The 18,893-nt window shown below is 34.0% G+C and overlaps 2 protein-coding genes across 10 annotated transcripts in view; one reads left to right on the top strand and one right to left on the bottom strand.

Annotated features, from left to right (window-relative positions):
* Tyn (trynity) overlaps positions 1-18,893 on the top strand; it is a 161,750-nt gene that overhangs the window by 63,889 nt on the left and 78,968 nt on the right. For 6 of the 7 annotated variants that reach the window (XM_070314738.1, XM_070314684.1, XM_070314926.1 and 3 more), the window contains one exon: positions 7,513-7,619. The gene's annotated coding sequence lies outside the window, so the exon portion shown is untranslated. Of the gene's footprint in view, positions 1-7,512; positions 7,620-9,851; positions 10,047-18,893 lie in introns of those variants that run through there. The other variant, XM_070314837.1, reaches the window with a different exon arrangement.
* Positions 244-18,893, bottom strand: part of LOC138943320 (glutamate receptor ionotropic, kainate 2) — a 31,645-nt gene continuing 12,995 nt past the window's right edge. Inside the window, exons 2-18 of one of the 3 annotated variants that reach the window (XM_070314089.1) lie at positions 11,569-11,686; positions 11,216-11,496; positions 7,531-7,628; positions 6,553-6,708; positions 6,057-6,268; positions 5,508-5,807; positions 5,205-5,303; positions 4,566-4,739; positions 3,998-4,213; positions 3,231-3,443; positions 2,807-2,891; positions 2,409-2,547; positions 1,903-2,239; positions 1,661-1,745; positions 1,273-1,419; positions 886-1,154; positions 244-564 (exon numbers count right to left, since the gene is read on the bottom strand). In XM_070314089.1, coding sequence (XP_070170190.1) covers positions 328-564; positions 886-1,154; positions 1,273-1,419; positions 1,661-1,745; positions 1,903-2,239; positions 2,409-2,547; positions 2,807-2,891; positions 3,231-3,443; positions 3,998-4,213; positions 4,566-4,739; positions 5,205-5,303; positions 5,508-5,807; positions 6,057-6,268; positions 6,553-6,708; positions 7,531-7,615 — 2,754 coding nt within the window. In that variant the 5' untranslated portion in view covers positions 7,616-7,628; positions 11,216-11,496; positions 11,569-11,686 and the 3' untranslated portion in view covers positions 244-327. Of the gene's footprint in view, positions 565-885; positions 1,155-1,272; positions 1,420-1,660; positions 1,746-1,902; positions 2,240-2,408; positions 2,548-2,806; positions 2,892-3,230; positions 3,444-3,997; positions 4,214-4,565; positions 4,740-5,204; positions 5,304-5,507; positions 5,808-6,056; positions 6,269-6,552; positions 6,709-7,530; positions 7,629-7,702; positions 7,990-8,083; positions 8,233-11,215; positions 11,497-11,568; positions 11,687-18,893 lie in introns of those variants that run through there. The other 2 variants (XM_070314263.1, XM_070314177.1) reach the window with 2 other exon arrangements.

Below are 18,893 nucleotides of genomic sequence, written 5' to 3'. Positions count from 1 at the left end.
TTTTTCAATAAAATATATATAGTGTAGTTTTTCTTACTAATATTTATACAGTGAAATAACAATATTGCGTTGTTTTAGCCAACACTTTAATTTTTTATCGAGTATAAGTATAGGAACGTTGTGAGGTATATAAATATACGTATGGTGTGTGATTCGTCTCCACAGTTTAGCAAATAGAAAACTTCTTATATGATTAATAAATAAATGTATAATTTGATCTATATATATTTATTATATCGATTAATTATACAATTTTTTATTATATAAATATTTCTTTGTGCAGAATTCTGAAAATACGATGGTTTATTTTAATTCGTCTGATAGTAATTAATTAATCTTACGATCATTGCTACGGTTATTCGTGTTATGGTCTTTATCAAATTTGTCGAGCATATCAAGACGTAAAAAGGAACCAACGATAGAACGAGCCGTAGACGCAGCTCTACCGAGTCCACCTTCCATAGAACTTGCACTGCTGCTCTTAGCGATTTTAACAGGTTTCTTCGTTGCCCAAATATTCACCGCGAATTTTAGTTCGGCTATTAGCGCTTCTTTAGGCGTAATCTGTAAAAAAATAAAAAATAAAAAAGAGAGAGAGAGAGAGAGAGAAAAGAAAAAAAACTTTAACGTACATGATGAATAATTCTCTGACAATAATTTTCATGTATATACAATATATTTTACATTTTATTCTTTTCTTACGATTTAATTTACGATCGAGAAAGATATAATTGAGAATAATTAAAGATAAGTTTTTTACATTAAAACATTGAATATCATTAAAGAAAATAAAATTAATTTATTTATTTCATAGCAGTTAGCGCAGAATTTTAATTTTAAATAAAATACAAGAATGACGAAAAGATTGCTAAGAGGATATCTTACCTTTTCTCTCACAGCGACTTCTCGTATGTTCCAAAGAAATTCAGAAATAGCGACAATCAATGAAAAAACGCAACCGCACATTAAAACGAGGAACACGCCTCCAACATTTGCTAATCCTAGTTCGCTGGTACTAGCACTTTTATCTGCAACATCCTTTGTGCACGTTCCGCCATCCTTTTCTTGCCACCAATATTTCTTAAGCTCTTGCAATTTACCTTTCTCACCTAGTTTCAAGATGACACCGTTTATCAGTGTTCTGTACTCTGAATCTGCGAAAAATATTAAACAATGATTCGTTTACACGAAGATGAAGAGAAATGGAGAAACATTAATCGATATAGTCATCCTTGTGCATTATTTCTGTTTTAGAATCGCTTTTACACTTACTGCGCGGTAAGGCTATTCCGTATCCTTTATTGTCGAGTAACGTTCCAACTTGTTGAACTTCGCAGTTTCTTTCCGTTATATATTCAATAGAAGTACTTTCCATGAGAAAAGCGTATTGTCTTTTGCTTTTCTTAACACGTTCGACACCTATATCATGATAGAAGGTAAACATTTTTAAAATCAAATAAAAAAAATTCTCAAAAAGATTCTCTTTTTAGAATTATGTTTTTCTGCTAAGAAATTTTTTTTCATCTATTCAAGAGCATTTATTATAAGAAATATATAATAGATATTTTGATTTAGGTGTCTCAATCTGTGCGCAAAGATAAGATAGAAACGGAGAGAAACAAAAAATATTAAATTATTTTCTGCGTGATTAGATACTCACCTTTCACATTGGTCTCGACAAACACACTTGGTCTCGCTTCTTTCATTGCTGCATACATGCGTTTATATATCGTAGAATTTGAATCCTAATAATTTGAATTTCCAATGCCGTTTCAATCAATAACATTAATATTATACATATATTATATATATATAAATACATATAAATATATTAATTAAATACGTAATATCGAACTATACCATACTTGCAGTAATTTTCATATAATATTGAAATTAACCTACTCTGAAAAATGCTACTGTCGCACCACTATCGACAGCTCCGTATTTGATTTTTGTTTGACCTGCCAAATCCTCGACACCTTTAATAGGCACGTCCATCTTCTCCGCAGTGAGAAATGCTGCCAGGTTCGCTGTATAAGATGAAATCATGATCAAAGTGAAAAACCACCACATACTCGCGAGCATTCTAATAGACGGCGCTTTTGGTAAAATATCGGATCCCTGTTGCATTAGAGAGCCAATGGTGAGCCACAACGAATTTTTTAAATCAAAATTGTTTTCCAATTCTTCAGGTTCGGCGTTACACGGATGCGGATTGTCCCATTCGCCGGGCGCCATTCTTTAAAAAGAATTACATCAGAAGACATTTCAAGACACGATAACGAAACATTTATTATTGTTTTCGTATTTATTATAGCTTTTTCGTTCTTTATTGATTATATGGGATATAATCTCTGCATATCTTTAGAAAAGATTGGATAAATAAAATATATTTGATATAATCTTACCTTGCTTGAAGAAATAACATTATTGACACGCCGAGATAAGCAGTCGCCATGTAAATCCAGACATCGGCACTCAACGGCGATAGAAAGGAGAATAAATTCGGTTCCTTCTCTTCTGGCTTGGCAAATAAGATGCTTATACCTTAGTATAACAAATAAATAGTGTGCTATGTAAATGGAGCAGATCAAGTATAATATTGTTATGAAGGACATTTTTAGATAAGACAATGTATAATCTTAAATTTAGTTAATTCTTATTGTTACATGTTATGACTTTTTTTGACATCTTATTATAGTCTAGCGTATTTGACAATTTTTTAAAGATTTTATTAAATAATATATATATATATATTAATGTTAATATATTTTAACAAATATTTCATTTAAAAAAACATTGTTACCTAAATTCATGAACGGTAGACTAAAATCCACAGCAGACATACGTTCATGTGTAATAGTTAAATCGCAAATCGCAAGATCAGATTTCTGCAAAAAAGAAAAATAATTATAATAGCACATTATTCAAAAAAGGAGAGCAAAATCGAATAGCCGTACTGGTCTATTTTCTTGAGAGATAGAAAGAGGGTCGAGGGTGGTGTTAAATAATCGATGATTCGGGCGATTTTAAAGAAGACATGTTTTTTTTTTTTAAACATATTAATTTTTTATTGTTAATATATTTTCATATTCGTTGCGAAAATAGTTGATTCGATCGCTTTACATTTTAACAGGCCGGTAAAAAAAGAAATTTAATGTGATTGAGATCAATTTAAATCTCTTTTTATATAAAACAGAGTTTTTGCGAATACAAAACGTTTTACGTACATGATCCAGAAGGCGTTTAATTAGGCCGTTCCAACTTTTCGTTTTCGAATCATAACTGCCAGTCGGTCCAGTCATGAGCTCGTATTCGTATTTAAATCCAAGCTCATTTGCAATAGCCTCGATTAAATCAATGCAATAGCCTTCGTAGTATTTCCCGTTGATCATACGTCCTCGTAGTGATCCATCAGTGACTTCTTTCACGTAAGGCTCAACCTGAATCAGACGGAGAAAAGTATTTATACGTGTTTTTGAAAGCTTTGGAATCAGTGTCGCACGATTTTGTTGATTTTTATACACTTTTAACAGAAAATAACATTAGATTTATTACGAAGTTTTATTATGAAGTTTTACGTTATAGATTTCGTTGATTTCTTTATCTCAAATTGAAATGTCGTACATAACGCTTCTGCTTTTCATGTCAATAACATAGATTTTATTTTTGTATTATGCTGACTATATAGTAAATTTATTTTTGTACTATAAGATATCAAAAACAAAATTATTTATTAAATATAATACTGTTTTCTATTTACTGTTTTAAATTTGCTTTTTAAAATTTATTATTATTTTTTTTTCTTTTTTTCTTTTTCTTTATTACAAGTATACTTTTTAGACCGAATAATATCTGACACGATATAATTATTTAAGATTTGCATTTGTTGCAGTCAACGAGATGTAACAATTTTTTAAAATATTGTTTCGACAGCTAATGTGACCTATTAATGTAATTAACATTGACAGATAAAACATTAAATAACATTACTAACTACTTTAGTACTAATTAGAAACGTCTTTTCTTGAATGGTTTTATATAAATAGCTTTGGCGTTCCTTCTCCGTTTGCATAGAATGTAGACCATTATAGTCCCAATAACTAATTGCAGTTATATCGGGTCGAAAGTCCAGTATCGTAATGTTAAAGTCCCGTCGACGGCCGTATTCATCAATATTTATAACGCCTGTTATCTTCTTCATCTTGGATAACTAGAACGAAAATTTATTATTAGTTACATTAGAGATATGTATATAATTAATTTGAATTTAAGTATATTTAGTATATACATAAAATATGATTATTTAGTTTCAATCGAGCAATAAAAATTCGCGGAATTTGTTGTTACGCCAACTATTACTTTTCCGTAGTTGTATTCATACTTTTATCATGTTTGATAAAAGTGCATGATAAGTATAATAAACATTTTCTTTTACTTTTCGAAATATTAATCCATCATTCATCGTGTCTTAAAATTTTGATAAGTCGGTTATGTTTGAAAGAGCTTATGGCTAAGTGTATTTTCTCTATCGAATAATAAAAAGGAGACGTAGAAGAACTTACCTCTCGTATAATACTCGTAATATTAGGTCCCGCTTGATATTTTTCATTATGATCACAAGAGAGTGATACTGGCTCAATCATTAAAGGATCATCATTATCAGTGTTCCTCGAATTTAGCATCTCCATCGCTTTATTCAGCAAGAATACTGCATCGTAGAGAACCGCCGAGTCTATCTGCAACGAAATTACAAATAGTCAAATAATTAAATTTAAAAAATGATGTTTTACTCTAAATGCCGTTTAATATAAAGTATTTGTTTAATTCAACGTAAATATCAAAGCGTGAAATAAATAATAATTAGCTGAGATAAAATCTTTTCTTGTTGCAAACTCGAAATTATTATACTTGTAATTAAAATGTTTTATTCAAGATATATTTGTTATTTATTTTAAGTAAATTATCTGCAGTAATTTATTTAAAATAATAAAACGAAATGAAAACATTTTATTGATTTAATGAATAAGTTAAAAGGATTCACCCTGAGTAATTTGTAATTTTTGATTCTGAACAATTTTTTCGTCAGTATATTTAAGAATTAAGTATATGGTGAAAAAAAAGATAAATGTTTAAATATTATATTTATAATGAGTATATATTATTTTATTTACTGCTACTTAAAAATGCCTGTATATATTTACCCAATTGATACCTTCTACATCATTTTGTCTTATGCTAAATCCGGTTATATTGGCAGAGGTGTCATTTTGTATCTCGGGTATAGGTAGTTTGGATGAATCCTACAATTTTAACGGAAATGTAATTTTCATTTTTTCTCATAATCATCAATCATCATTATTGATTTTTTTATGACATTATTTAATTAACTTGTATATGAACTCTGTCAGAATTTTTAATTTCTTTTAATTATTTTTTTTCCTTAATTAAATTTTTCTTTTAAAAAACTCTCTAATAAGATTTGTAAATTTTGTATATATTATTACCAAATATGTTATAACGAAATTACTATAATTTGCAAGCAATTTGATTTGTTTCGCCTGTTGAAGAACATCAATAATCTTTTCCGGCTTGACATCAATAATGACATTGAAAATAGACGAGTTGCGTATCTCTTTGAGCATCGGGCGATAATCTGATCCATCGCTCAGTTGCCGAATTGTAACAGAAGTATCCTTTTGTCGTTTCAACGTTAGAGCCTTTTGAATGCGCGACAGTCCATCTCTGTTTTCGTAAATCGCCACGAAGCCATGCCATTTCATTGAATCGACAACATCGGCAATAGCCTAGACAATTTTATCAGTGTAAAAATTTTGATACAAAAATAATATTACCATGATTTAACATACTTTATATGCTTTCCTGTTGATATATTGTACATGCTATACTTCGAAGATATTTATCGCGCAAAATTTGAATTTTACGGATTATGTTACAATATATTTCGAACCCCTTTAAAAACTTTATAGCGCATCTGCACAAAATCGCTCTTTGATTGTAAACTATTTTTTTCCATGACGATTGACCCGACTGACCTGACTGACCATCTCACTGTCCGGGAATACATTTATGGTCATTGAAGGATCTTGATCTTCCTCCGTTTCCGCTCGTACTCCCTCGTTTTCCCGCCAAACGTATTCGATATGCGGTATCGCAAATCGCGCGGCAATGCTCGCGACTATTCCGCGAGTATGCGAACTTGCAGGCCCGAAAATAGCTGCCACACCTTCTTGCAAAAGCTCGCAAGCTATATGAGAGAGAATATAACACATCAAATAAGCAGATATAAATTAGATATGGTCAAAGCTAAGACAAATATGTAATAGGGTTTCTCTTTACATTGAATTCTCTAGAAAGTCTGTTGGAATTCAAGTTGAATTAAAACAAATGTAACAACACATATGTAAAAGAGAAATTTCAGACATCGTCTGTATTTAAAATTAGTAGAAAACAAGATTGTCAAAATTGATTATTATAGTATAGTTTAACAAGTTATTCACAATGATTGATTTTTTATATTCGCTTACTCACTAGCTAGTCTAGTCTTGAAGCTGTCGGTATCATCATCTATATACTTGGTAAGAGGGATGAATTCAAATGCGGGTGCTTCGTGTTCGTATCTTGTATCAGATATTGCTTTTAGAAACGCGGACATATTATCCTCATCGCCTTTGTGAAAGATTGCACCTGACGATATATAATGATGATATAATTTCAGTAGAAATCATTTAAGCTTAAATATTTTAAGATTTTTTAAATATTAAAGAAATTTGTACATCTTTAATTTACTTTTGTTCTGTAAAATTATTATTTTTCCCGTGTAACACTAATTACGAAATATTTTACATACATAATTTTGAAATTTAATAAGTCCAATCAATTTTTAATGAATAGATTTATATTTGGTAAATAATGATTAAAAAGATTGACAAATATATATAAATACAAATATATATAATTGCTATTAATTTTATACTTTTAATTGTTTGACTAATGATTGACGCTCGCATAGAGCAATTCACATTACACGTGTCGAGTTGATATTAAAGTTTATTATTAAGTAACAAATAACACATATATTGAGTCAGTTTTAACTCAAACATCACTATTGAAAATATTTCTCTCTCATTTTCTTCGTTCAAAAATTGATTTTTTATAAATCGCACTTTTTATTCCATGAAATAAATATATATGTAATGTTATTTATAATAACACGTTATATATGTAGACAGAGAGAGAGAGAGACAAAACAAAGTGACAATTAATGACAATTAAATTTTTGATTTTTGTTTAAAAAGTCACTATATAAAGCAATATATTAGAATTAGACTTTTTACATTACATGGTATCAGTAAAATGGATTATTTTTTGTTCTTACTTGTTAGTTTTCTTATTAAATTCTTTTGGACAAAAATCTTAAAATATTATTATGTTATCATAAAAGCACTTGAAATTATTCGTAAACGATGTTTTTCTAATTTATTTTTCTAGGAGGAGTATACTGCTTACCGATTTTTATTGGTCGCGTGATGCCATAACTGCGTGTTGCCAGTAATAATAGTGTTAATCCAATCAAAAAGAAACGTGGATACATTTTGGTAAGTACCCTGTAAAGCAAAAATAAATTTCTGCTGCAAGATAATAGATAGGATAAATTATTAGATAACAAATGTTTGGATACCTGTACGCGCAAGGCGACTTGTATGCGATTGCTTGCTTCAATGCTATGAACTAATTAAGGTATGAACTCTAGATGCGCGGAGATATGGGGCATTTATTTCAGGTGTCTTGTCACACGCAAATAATTCTTGTTTCTTTTTCCGTCAGATGGCATAATCAGGAAATTTTATTTTTATTTTTGCTTCTAACTTCTTCCCTTGTTTAGCTTTCTCAACTTTTAGTAATTATTAATTGTTTCTCTTTTCTGTGCCATATTTGTTTTACACTACATATTTGTTACATCAAGCGCGATTTAATTTTTTTAAATATAATTATGGATTTTAACGGGAGTTAAACATTATGAGATCAGAGATAATGTTTGTATACCAAAAACCTGTTTTACCTGAATGCCTGCTATACAAGCGCGTATCAGCAACTATTCTCTCATCGGTGCAATGCGCTTGCAGTTAGATTGAACGAACAAACTGAAATTCCTGCTTGATGGAAATTTCTCGAACTATTGAGAGGGAAAACCGATATAATTGTCCCGCATTTAGCGTTTCGCGTGCGGTGTGATTCTATGTACTGATCTAAATTTGGAGTAGACCATCCTATATATTTTCGGCTTGTTGAGAACCGTGTCGTACCGATATTGTCGCACGTTCTCTTTTAGTAGCGAAAGATATTATTTTGTACTATATTATTTAAAAGATTTCTTAACCATTAAACACTCTCTTTCATGCGTTATTAAAATTACACAAATATTCTCGCGCCGAGTTTGTTTTTTAAATTCCTTAAAATAAACAATTAAAGATTTTTTTTTTTTTTTTACAATTTAAAGAAAGTTGTAAAAGAACGTGAAGATCATAATGTAATTAATGCAAATAATTTATTTTCTATTATTTCTATTCATATTATAATTGTGCTGTGAAAGTTTATCAACAATTTTTGTTTTGAATATTTCTCTATAATATATAGGCTGCGTTTCGATATGTTAACTGCAATACTGAAAATATATAGTTTACGTCACGTACATTATAAATTTTCAGTACTGACTTTAGTTATAACAAGAAAAAAAAATAAATAAATAAATTATGATAGAACAGCGAAAAATTATGCGAAATTTTTTTTTATTGCGTTTATTTTCAAATTGATTATTTTTTTATATCGTCATTTGATAATATAAATTGAGAAAAATGTCTTCACTATAAAACACATGACATTTGGTGTAAAATTAGATATAAAAATGTTTCGGCTTAATAAGCAGATCAATGTAAATTAATATCGAAAAAGAAATTATTACTGTTAACAATTATATCGATTTTGAAAAATTTTATGTGAGCTGACAATGCGAAACGCACGTGGAACATATCATATAGCGAAAATCAATGTATCGAGAGGGTAAAATTCTTTTAAATTCTTTGCATTCGATGATGGTTTCTTTTCACCGACGTCTCTCTCGGTTAAACATTACATATCCGCAGTCGGTGAAGAAAATTTCATGTTGAACACCATTTCTGTTTGTTGGTAATATATATAAGGATTTTATAAAAAATTTTTTATAAATGCAACGCTGTTAACGCTGTTACATATAAAAGAAAGCAACGCGTTGTTTATTTACATATTTAGTATGTGGTATGCGGCGACGTAGTGGGGTGCCTCCCACTTTCAAAAATTGTTTATATTTATAGATTAGTACTTCCTTAATATACTTCATTTATACACAGAACGTTGACTGTGGAACAGCGGATTCCATTTTGCGGATATTATTTAGAATAAAAGATTTATATTTGTGTTTTGTACGTATGAGAGAATGATTAATAGTCAAAATGATCTCAAACGGTTTAAGGCACTTTGTTTAAAATACAGTTTCTCTGTGAGCATAAAAATCAAAATTTTATTTATAACAAATCTTCTATTCTTACAGCGACACAAATAATTACTTGTGATCCTTACAATAAGATTTATATTATTTATATTATACTTATATATATATTAATATAAACTTTTTATGTGTCACATATATTTATCCATAGAAATTAGTCATCATCGTAAAACATGTATGGTACAATCTTTTAGTGATATTTCGTGAAGCACTACGTATCGCGTTGTTTCAGTCAACGTTTCTATTGTTTACCGTGCATATAAACATTGCGATATACGCAGATAAACACAGAGTAACAGGTGCCTTGACAGTTCGACGAGCGCGACGACGTCGTCGAGCAAATCGACGTACGTGATTGTAGGCAGCATATACCGTTGATGTCGCTTGTCCACGAGAACGGGAATTCCATCCAGCTCCTTGACGATGGAAAGGAGATACATTACACGAGATAATTAAACGGGAGTCTCGTACAAGTAGGCGGGTGAGTAGCGCAAACGAGCAGTATCATTCAACGTGTATTAAGCGGCAAATGATGCGGATCTCGAAATAATCTGAGCTCTCCATAAAATTCGCTTCCCCTAGATATGTTTATACGAGAATTAAAACGACGAAAAAAGAAAAAAAAATCGCGGCAAAATCTTTATATGGATGAATGCCGGAGAAGAAATTCGCGTAATAAGACATTCTGTTTCATACGTGTCCGTTGAAAATATAAGTTTAAAATTTTTTTTAACGCTTCAATTGGCAAAGTTCTTTAGCTCTTCTCTTCCTTTTTCTTCCTATGATTACTTTTGTATACCTTTATCGTGTTTTTATGGTTTCTCGAATGACTATGTCAATTGTACAGAATTTTTCAAATCACAATTTTCACAGAAAAAGTGAATCAAAATTGTGATACAGTTTGATAGGCAACAATCTAGTAAATATTTGTAGATAAATTGTAGACAAATTTTTATTAGAAAACTTTTAATTAATTCGTAATCTATAATTTCTCTTAATTGCAATCATTAAAATTGACGCCAACGTTAATAGAGTTAATGTTGCGTTTTTGCAACGCGTAAAAGAATGCGATGTATCATTATCGTACATTATACTTTGCGATCTATTATAAAAACACAAAAATTTAATCATTTTTACTTCCTAGATCGCAACGGGCGTTTACATAATTATCGCGATAAATAGCTTTTTCCATTGCTTTTTTATCCAGTATATACAATTTTATTGATTCAACATACGGCGCTGTTGGTCGCAACATGCGTATAGTCAGTACTGGGAGAGTCCCAGGTTAGCGGAAATTGTTAATTCTTAGTACCGACCGGGCTGCATATTAGCAATGATTACAGTAGTTTGAGTAATAACCGAGCTTAGGAGCACCAACACACACGGCCGATGCGGACGCATCTATAAGCGATATTTAAATCGAGAAGCGGAGTAAGTTCATGTCCGGCTACATGGACAGATGCATAATTTCACGTGGATTCTTTAATCGCGCACAGAGGTTCGCTTTTTCTCTCTTCCAAAACATAGATTGATCTCATTTCGCCCTAAGGTGTTAATTGCAGGCGTAATCATCATCCCTCCTCCCCGTTCTCCGATTAATGCAAGTTTTGTTTGCGATACGCAGGCATTAAAAATTTTTTTTATACGTACCGCCTCTTGCTTCGCGGAATATGGGAAGGGAAGATGGCATTTTCTTCAAAGCGGCCATTATACGCGTTCGTAGATTATTAGCGGGCGGACAGAGCGTTATTAGTCGGCTATCCGACCGAGCATCTATGCCGCACGAACGTTTTCAGCCGGACCTGTCAATTACACAGATTTATGATCCCTTCTCCTTCGTCTCGCTCACTCGCTCTCGTCGTGGCCCTTATATCGCCCCTCGCGCAGCAACGCTCATTAATACGGGCCGGCGAAGGTTTCGCCGTATTCGTCTGAAATAGCAAATAATAATTTTTGATCGATAGTCGCCTTTAATTGCGACCGACTTAATTGCAGATAAATACCTCCGCGTCGATTTATCCCGGCGCTTTGCGTTTCAAGAGCCTATCAATCTCCGTATACTGATTAACCCCTTGAAGACCCCGTGATACCTGGCAACGTTTCGCAGCACGGACTTTGACCCTATATAAGATGCTTGATTTTTTCCAACGCACAATGGTACTGTTACATTCTTGATTCGTATTAACGATATTCGCATTCATTGATCTCTGAACGTTCTATGTTCGTATCGTACAGTTCAATTCTCGACATTTAATCATTTGTTTATTAAAGCGTAAATAATATATATATATTTTTTTTTCTTTTTTTTTTTTTCTTTGGGTATAATTATGGATATATGACTCGAGGAAGATGTTTGTGTGATTTGGTCAATCAACCCTAGGTCGATAATATTTTTTTTCGAAATTGAAGAATAGATTTTTCTTTTTTATCGAATTGCGACGTGAATTGTCTTAAAAATATTGACGCGAAATTTTTATATGAATTTTTTTTTTTCCTCGCTCTCTATCTACATTAAATCACTTAGGTCATTTCGAGCTTAGGACGAATTTTTAAAGATGTTAATTAATCATTCGCATACTTTTCGGTTCATCAAGATCAACGCTCGAAAAATGTAATGAAAGTAGTACAGTTGACAATCCGGCAGACTCGAAAAGTGTAAAAACAATGAGGAAAAGACAGTTACCTCTGGTAGAATATGAATCATGTATATTTATATCCTGCCTTGTATCGATTTATATGCGCGATTAACGAGCCGCTTTTTGACGATAACAATTTATCGAATCAACGTCCGTGCTATGGTAAGTCGATGTAATGAGGAGACGCGCTTCGAGGGAAAAGAGGCGATAAAAAACAAAAGGGAAAAGGAAGAACGGGTAACATGGATGTTGCCGATTTTTATCGGCCGATGACAAATCGATAATACTCACGCCATCTTGCATTTAGACCGGTTCTGCGGGAGTCTTCTTTCCCTGCCTTCGTTAGTCCGCGTGCTTTTAATTAATCCCAGTGCCTCGATCGACCCGATGCGAGCGACTTTGTGAAAAATCTTGAACCGCAGAGGGGCAGGGAAAGAGAAAGAGATAGAGAAGCGCTCGTCTACGGTGGTGGCTCGCGGGTAAACGTCTATCAGTTTCCGTTGCAACGATCATCTCGAAAGAGAGAGAGAGAGAGAGAGAGAGAGAGAGAAGGAGAGTTTCTAATGGTTCGCACACAGCGCGATCGAGGAATTCGACCATCATTCCGTATCTTGATAATCGTCAGCTGGTCGGCGATTTTATTAAATTGATATCGCTAAAACTGCATGGAGTTTCTCGTTAAGTAACCATTTACTGCGAACACGATGAATTTTATTCGCGAAACCGCCGATAAGTATTATTGACTGAATCCTCCATCCAGGGTTATACGCGTCTCGCGTGCCGAAGAAAAGATCGTCCATTCAGCATTGCTGATTCCGCTGTTGTCCTAGTATGCGGAGAGTCCATCGCGATAACTGCTTGAGAGTAGGTGACCTTAAAGGATGTCGATCTTTCAATCGCTCTAACAGTACCAATGTTCTCGAATGCGTCCGAAGGCGAGGCTGAGTTCGTCAACAGGTGTTAGACACCTTCGTGTCGGCCAATTGCCGTCCAACTGTGCATCTCTGAGCACTGAGAATGCCTTCCTTCGAGAAATCGTGCACGCGCGTTGATGTGAAGTCGCGTTTTTCTTTTCTTTTTTCTAATTAACCGCCACAGCTGGTTTTCATCAAACGTCTAATTGTCACGCGATCGGTTAAACATCGCGAATTCTGAATGTTTATCTTTCCCTTAGGCAAAATGCTGCACATTATACCGCTATCTTATTGCTAGATATATTAATCTTGTTGTAGTAAAGATTTTACTTAACTGATAAGATAATTTTTGAAATAATGTATTACTAATTTTAATTAAACGTGATTTTTGCCGTTAAATTCTAAGCTTTTTCGCAGCATTTAGATTTATCGTCGTGTATTTTTGCGCGTTTCTTCTTCTCTCTCTCTCTCTCTCTCTCTCTCTCTCTCTCTTTTTTTTTATGCGCAGCCTTTTCTCTGCGCATGGATATTTCATCTAATGACGACGGTGCGTCAAATCGTTAGGAGTGAAAGAGCGCCTTTTCCATCCCGTATTCGAATACCACGACTTTATGGCGCTCATAGTTATAGTTTCAGCGAGATCTTGCACGACGAGTATGTGCGCCGCGAGTTTTGTGGCCGGGCTTTACATGGTTCTCTGACGGAGCGTAGCGAGGGCAAAGCAATCACCGTGAAAAAAGAAGAAAACCCGGGGGATGCGTCAATCGGGGGGATGATGGTTTAACCGTACGCGAGGCTGTAACCGCGAATGCGCGCCAGTTTGCGATTTAATACGTTCGTTTGGTCCGATATCGATTAATCGCGATACGTCTGACGCTGTCAAAACGCCGCCAGCTGTTCGAGAACATAAAAGCACCGCGCGTCTCACGTTTTATCATTCTTGACGTCGAATTACCTTTCGTGTAGCTAACGTAATCACGGTTTGCGTTAAAAGATCTCGTTAGATTAGCGAAGCATCGAAAAAATAGCGAGAATGTGTAACTTGTATAGGCGATTCTCTTGGCCTTGAAGAAAGCGCAGTCATCATTCGCGACATTGGCAAGAATATCCCGAGGCGAGCCACGAATTTTGCGCATGGCAGCAATTTGGAACTGCACTTGATAGTACGTCTTACATATTACAGATGCATTTAAATAAATGTACGAGTGTGCAGATATGCATCTATTTTAATGATACTTGCAACAATTCTGCATCTTGACAGGTCAACCAACACATGGTACAATGTCGTGCATCTTCGACGATTGTTAATTAACGCCATACATTAAAAGTTCTCGGGCTGGAGCTTAGAAAATTTTTAATCTGTTATTAAAAAAATTATTATTGAAATGTATGTAGTTTCCTTCAAGTATAATATTATTTGAAAATTTGTGTGTGTGCGTGTTTTTCTCCGTGAACATAATAAATATACATATACATATCATTCGGGATCGTAAACTGCTTAATCGGAACAGGCTTTCTAATATCGTTTTGTTAATCAGATAGGTAAACCGGATCGTTTTAATTCTCTCGAGCTCTCGTCGAGCGAATTAAAAACGCTTCAAGCATCATCGTAAAAAAAAAAACAAAGAGAAATGACGATTTGCGTGATATAATCTATGATATTAAATCTTGTGTAAGAATTAATTAACCAAAATGCAACACTATAAATTTGAAAGTATCACCTGATTACACTTGCAAATACAACTTAACGTATATAATTACATTTTTTTTTCTTTTATCGCGCAATCGATAAAAATTAAACCCTCCATTAAACAGGAAATTGTTATCAATAGTGAAAGAAAAGTTAAGATTTATCAGATGCTTGATTATTTTTTAATTGATTGAATATTGAGATAATAAATTACAGTACATATTAATGTATATCTTGGAATTTTCCATTAATTTATATGAAGATAATTGTGACACAAATATTGTGACATGTTACATCCGTCTACGTTCAGTAAAGAAATAAATCGAAAACATGAAATCATAACTAATTATAATTCAACTGCTACAAATATATATATATATATATATAAAAAAAAACATTTTCAAGATAAAAATAAAATCCATCAAGGAGCAATAATATCTAACAAGTTCTTTCAAAAGCTAGGAAGCCGTCTAATAATATTTTATTTCCCATTTATCACGCGAGTCCACTTAAATGCACGTTACATCGAATCGGTTGAATAACACGAGGCGCGATTGCATAATTCGCATACTTTGATATTTCCTAGCGTCCTTCGAGAGATAATTCGCGAGAGTTGTCGCGCTGCCCCTGACCATGGAAGGTTCTTATTCGTTAAATATTATACAAGTGTTTTGGATTTTAAAAAGAAGACTGATTCCGGCTCGATGCATTTTATATATATCGCGTCGTAAAAATTCTTATCCGTGTGCTATCGCCGGCAAATACAGGTGTCGTGGCACGATCCCGATCCTCATAATCTACAATCTGTACCGCGGAACGAAACGATCAGCAAGACGTCTATCGAGGTACCTATGGTGGCGTCGACATTATGTGGAACGACTGCGATATGACGGTACAGTTACCTTGACACGAAGAGAGAGCATATCTTTACGGCGCGTGAATCGAGGATGAAAAGGGGGGCCGCCGCGTATCATGAATGTGCGTCGACGAATTTCTAATATATATAAAGTACGCTGCAAGATATAAATCGATGCTGTGTCGTGCAGGATGTATCTATCGGATTATCGATCGAGAGCAGATTAAATAACACCGTCTACGATTCTCGTGTATACTTTGTTTATATCATAGACGTATATAAATTAAAGGGGGAGGGGGGGGGGGCAATCATATACGTGGCGCGTAAGAAGGAGATGTGCGACAAGAGATAAAAGTAATTGTAGGAATTAGGAATTTGGGATATTGACGGTTATCAAGTAAATGGAGCATGTCTCTATGGAAAAGAAAACCAATTACTGTCTTGTAACTCTTGACTCCAGCGTATTTTACAATTCGCGATTTCACACTGTGTACTTGAATACACCGGTAAACGGCAAGGCATAAATAAAATGCCTGACGTTTGTTATGAATTCGCAGATAGCCTGATACTTTACGCATCTCGCTTAAACGGACGGACGAGAGCGGTCTTCGAGTTTATCTAGAACGCAGATGTTGTTACCTATAAACGAATTTTTATACGCAATACTATATAAATATTCGTTTGCATGACATTCGCAAAATCATCAATAAATAATGTGACAAAAATGAAGAATACCATCTGTCAGACATTAATGGTGGCTTCTTACATAAGTATGTCAAACGTACAATCCAAGATACAATCTATTCTATTTCAAATTGCTATGTAAGATTTGAATTGAAGTTTGATTTTATTGCGCAAAATATTTTATTAATTTAAAAATTAATGTCATACACGCATTTTCTGAGATATATTATATATACAAACTCAAAAATACCTTAACGCACATAAATTTATTACGCGTATTGAAATACGCGTTTTTCCTATACATGCCCCGACGTGTGTCTCAAGCCTAAATATATTAAAATATTTCTGTCTATGTGTACGTATACGCGAGTATTTCGGTTTCACCGTTCTAATTCGATGCAAATCCATCTTGCACCTCGTTTTGCAACTATTTGATTTTTTTTTTTTTTTTCCTCTTTTAATCGAAAATATCTTCTTGTCGGAGAAAAGATGTCGAATGTTTACCGAGACGTAACGCGAAATAAGTAGAAGTGGAACGACGATGATCGCAAGCGAATAAGAAACCAAAGGAAATAAGGCGAATCTGCGGAATCGAGGCGAGATTCAATCTCGACGGATGAATTCACCGTGAAACATCGCGATTCACTACTTGAGCGTTTTCACGCGGCCTTCTTGCTATTCTCTCGCACATCTTCCCTCCCTCCCGCATTTTTCCCTTCTTCGATTCACATTTCGCACATTCGATTCTCTCACATAATACTTTACTTTGCATTACTTTCTTACTTCCCGCATTTCCTTTCATCTTTTTATCGCTTTTGGAGGCGAAGGTTTGCCTAGCGCGAAATTGAACTTTATCCATATATATCTGGTGTTACAATCGCGACGTGCATCGGGATTACCATCGTTGTCGCGAGAGAGAGAAACATTCGTCGAATACATTTGCAAATATCGCTGCAGGGTCGACGGTAATTTAATTTGAGATCAAGGATCGATCTATCTTCCGGAGTGGAGAGAAGCCGGACCTCCGTGCGTGAATAAAGAATCCACGTGAAATTATGCGTCTGTCTAATGGCCGGACATTAACTTGCTCCGTAGGGTTCTATATGCGCGCGTATAACTTTCCGCGAGTTCTTTTCCGCTGTAACTCACCTCTTCCCCTTTCGTAACCTTCTCTCGACAATGTAATAATTTAATTCAAGCATCTCGGATGTAAAGCCGACCAAACATACAATATGAATATGGCCTATGGATCTTTCGTCAGCGGCGTTTCATCTTCTTTTGCATGCGCGTCCCCGGAGTATCGCGCGAAATATTCACAAACGCGTATACGCGTGTTAGTGGAAGCATGTACCGCCCTATATATACCATATATAGCGAGATCGTCTCTCGCGAGGCCTCTTCTTGATTAATCGCCGACGGAGATCGAGCTGGAAACCCAGCGTCTGAACGCCGGACTGGGGTAACATCGGCGAGAGCGCGACTATGTAATGCTAATGAATGCATATACTTATGCATATCATAAATCCGTTTCCGTCGTGGCTTTTGCGGCTCGACGTTTCTTGTAGGCGATTAATCTCGCTCGGTGCCGGGTTTTGCATTATTTTAATAATGCACATACTCGAAAATAGAAAAGCGATGCTACATTGTATAATATATATCTTACATAAATTATTATTATTATTAACATTCCTGATAGGTATGCAATAATATATGCAACAATATAAAATATAAAATTATTCCCATTAGATCGCATATTAACCGCGAATTGACAATTCATCCGATCATCTGGCACTCCACAACATGTTTGTGAAATATATTTGTAATTTTTTTTTTTTTTTTTTTAAAGGTAATTAATAATTATTTCAATATATTTTCTAAAATATATTTTATTTATAATTTTATATATATATATATATATATAAATAATCCACTTTTTTCAGAAGAATAGTTGCGGTGCTAGCGTAATATAATAAATCAACACTTCCATCTTAAATGTAATTTTTTGTCTTCGGTAAGAGCGGTATAAATCTGACACAAATTAATATTTAATTATGCCGTATAGCCAAATTAGATTTCTTGTAATGATAATTGACGGGGACGCTCCGATCGGCGATTGCGTATAAATGACGCTTATTATTTCGCAAATTCTCCGTCGAAACTGGTATAATCTGACCCTAAAAACGTGTTCAAGGGTTTATTGGCAATCAGGAGCAGCGGCAATATGAACCGGCTCGAATCGCTGGAGACGTGCCACGATTATTAAGGCCATCCACACGTGCGCCATTAGAACGCCCCCTTGCCGCGCGGAATAATTCACTCGTGTAACAAGACACGGATAAAAGAGGCGAGTCTGTCGCGGATAACGGCAGCAACGCGCATCCCCTAGTAATCGCTCTCGATCATCGTAATGCGACATTTATATACAATATATATATATATATATATATATATATATATATATATATATATACACGCGTTTGCGGTGCGAGATTAAGCAACATCGATCGATTGGAAATTCGCCCGACGAGCGTGCAAAGAATTTATTTCA

The sequence above is a fragment of the Polyergus mexicanus genome, unplaced genomic scaffold, assembly GCF_030449975.1.
Source record: "Polyergus mexicanus isolate NDT 795.1 unplaced genomic scaffold, iyPolMexi1.0 SCAF_1, whole genome shotgun sequence".
NCBI classification, from domain to species: domain Eukaryota; kingdom Metazoa; phylum Arthropoda; class Insecta; order Hymenoptera; family Formicidae; genus Polyergus; species Polyergus mexicanus.
The sequence above is the reverse complement of the archived record's forward strand: the minus strand, read 5'-3'. Positions and strand labels throughout refer to the sequence as shown.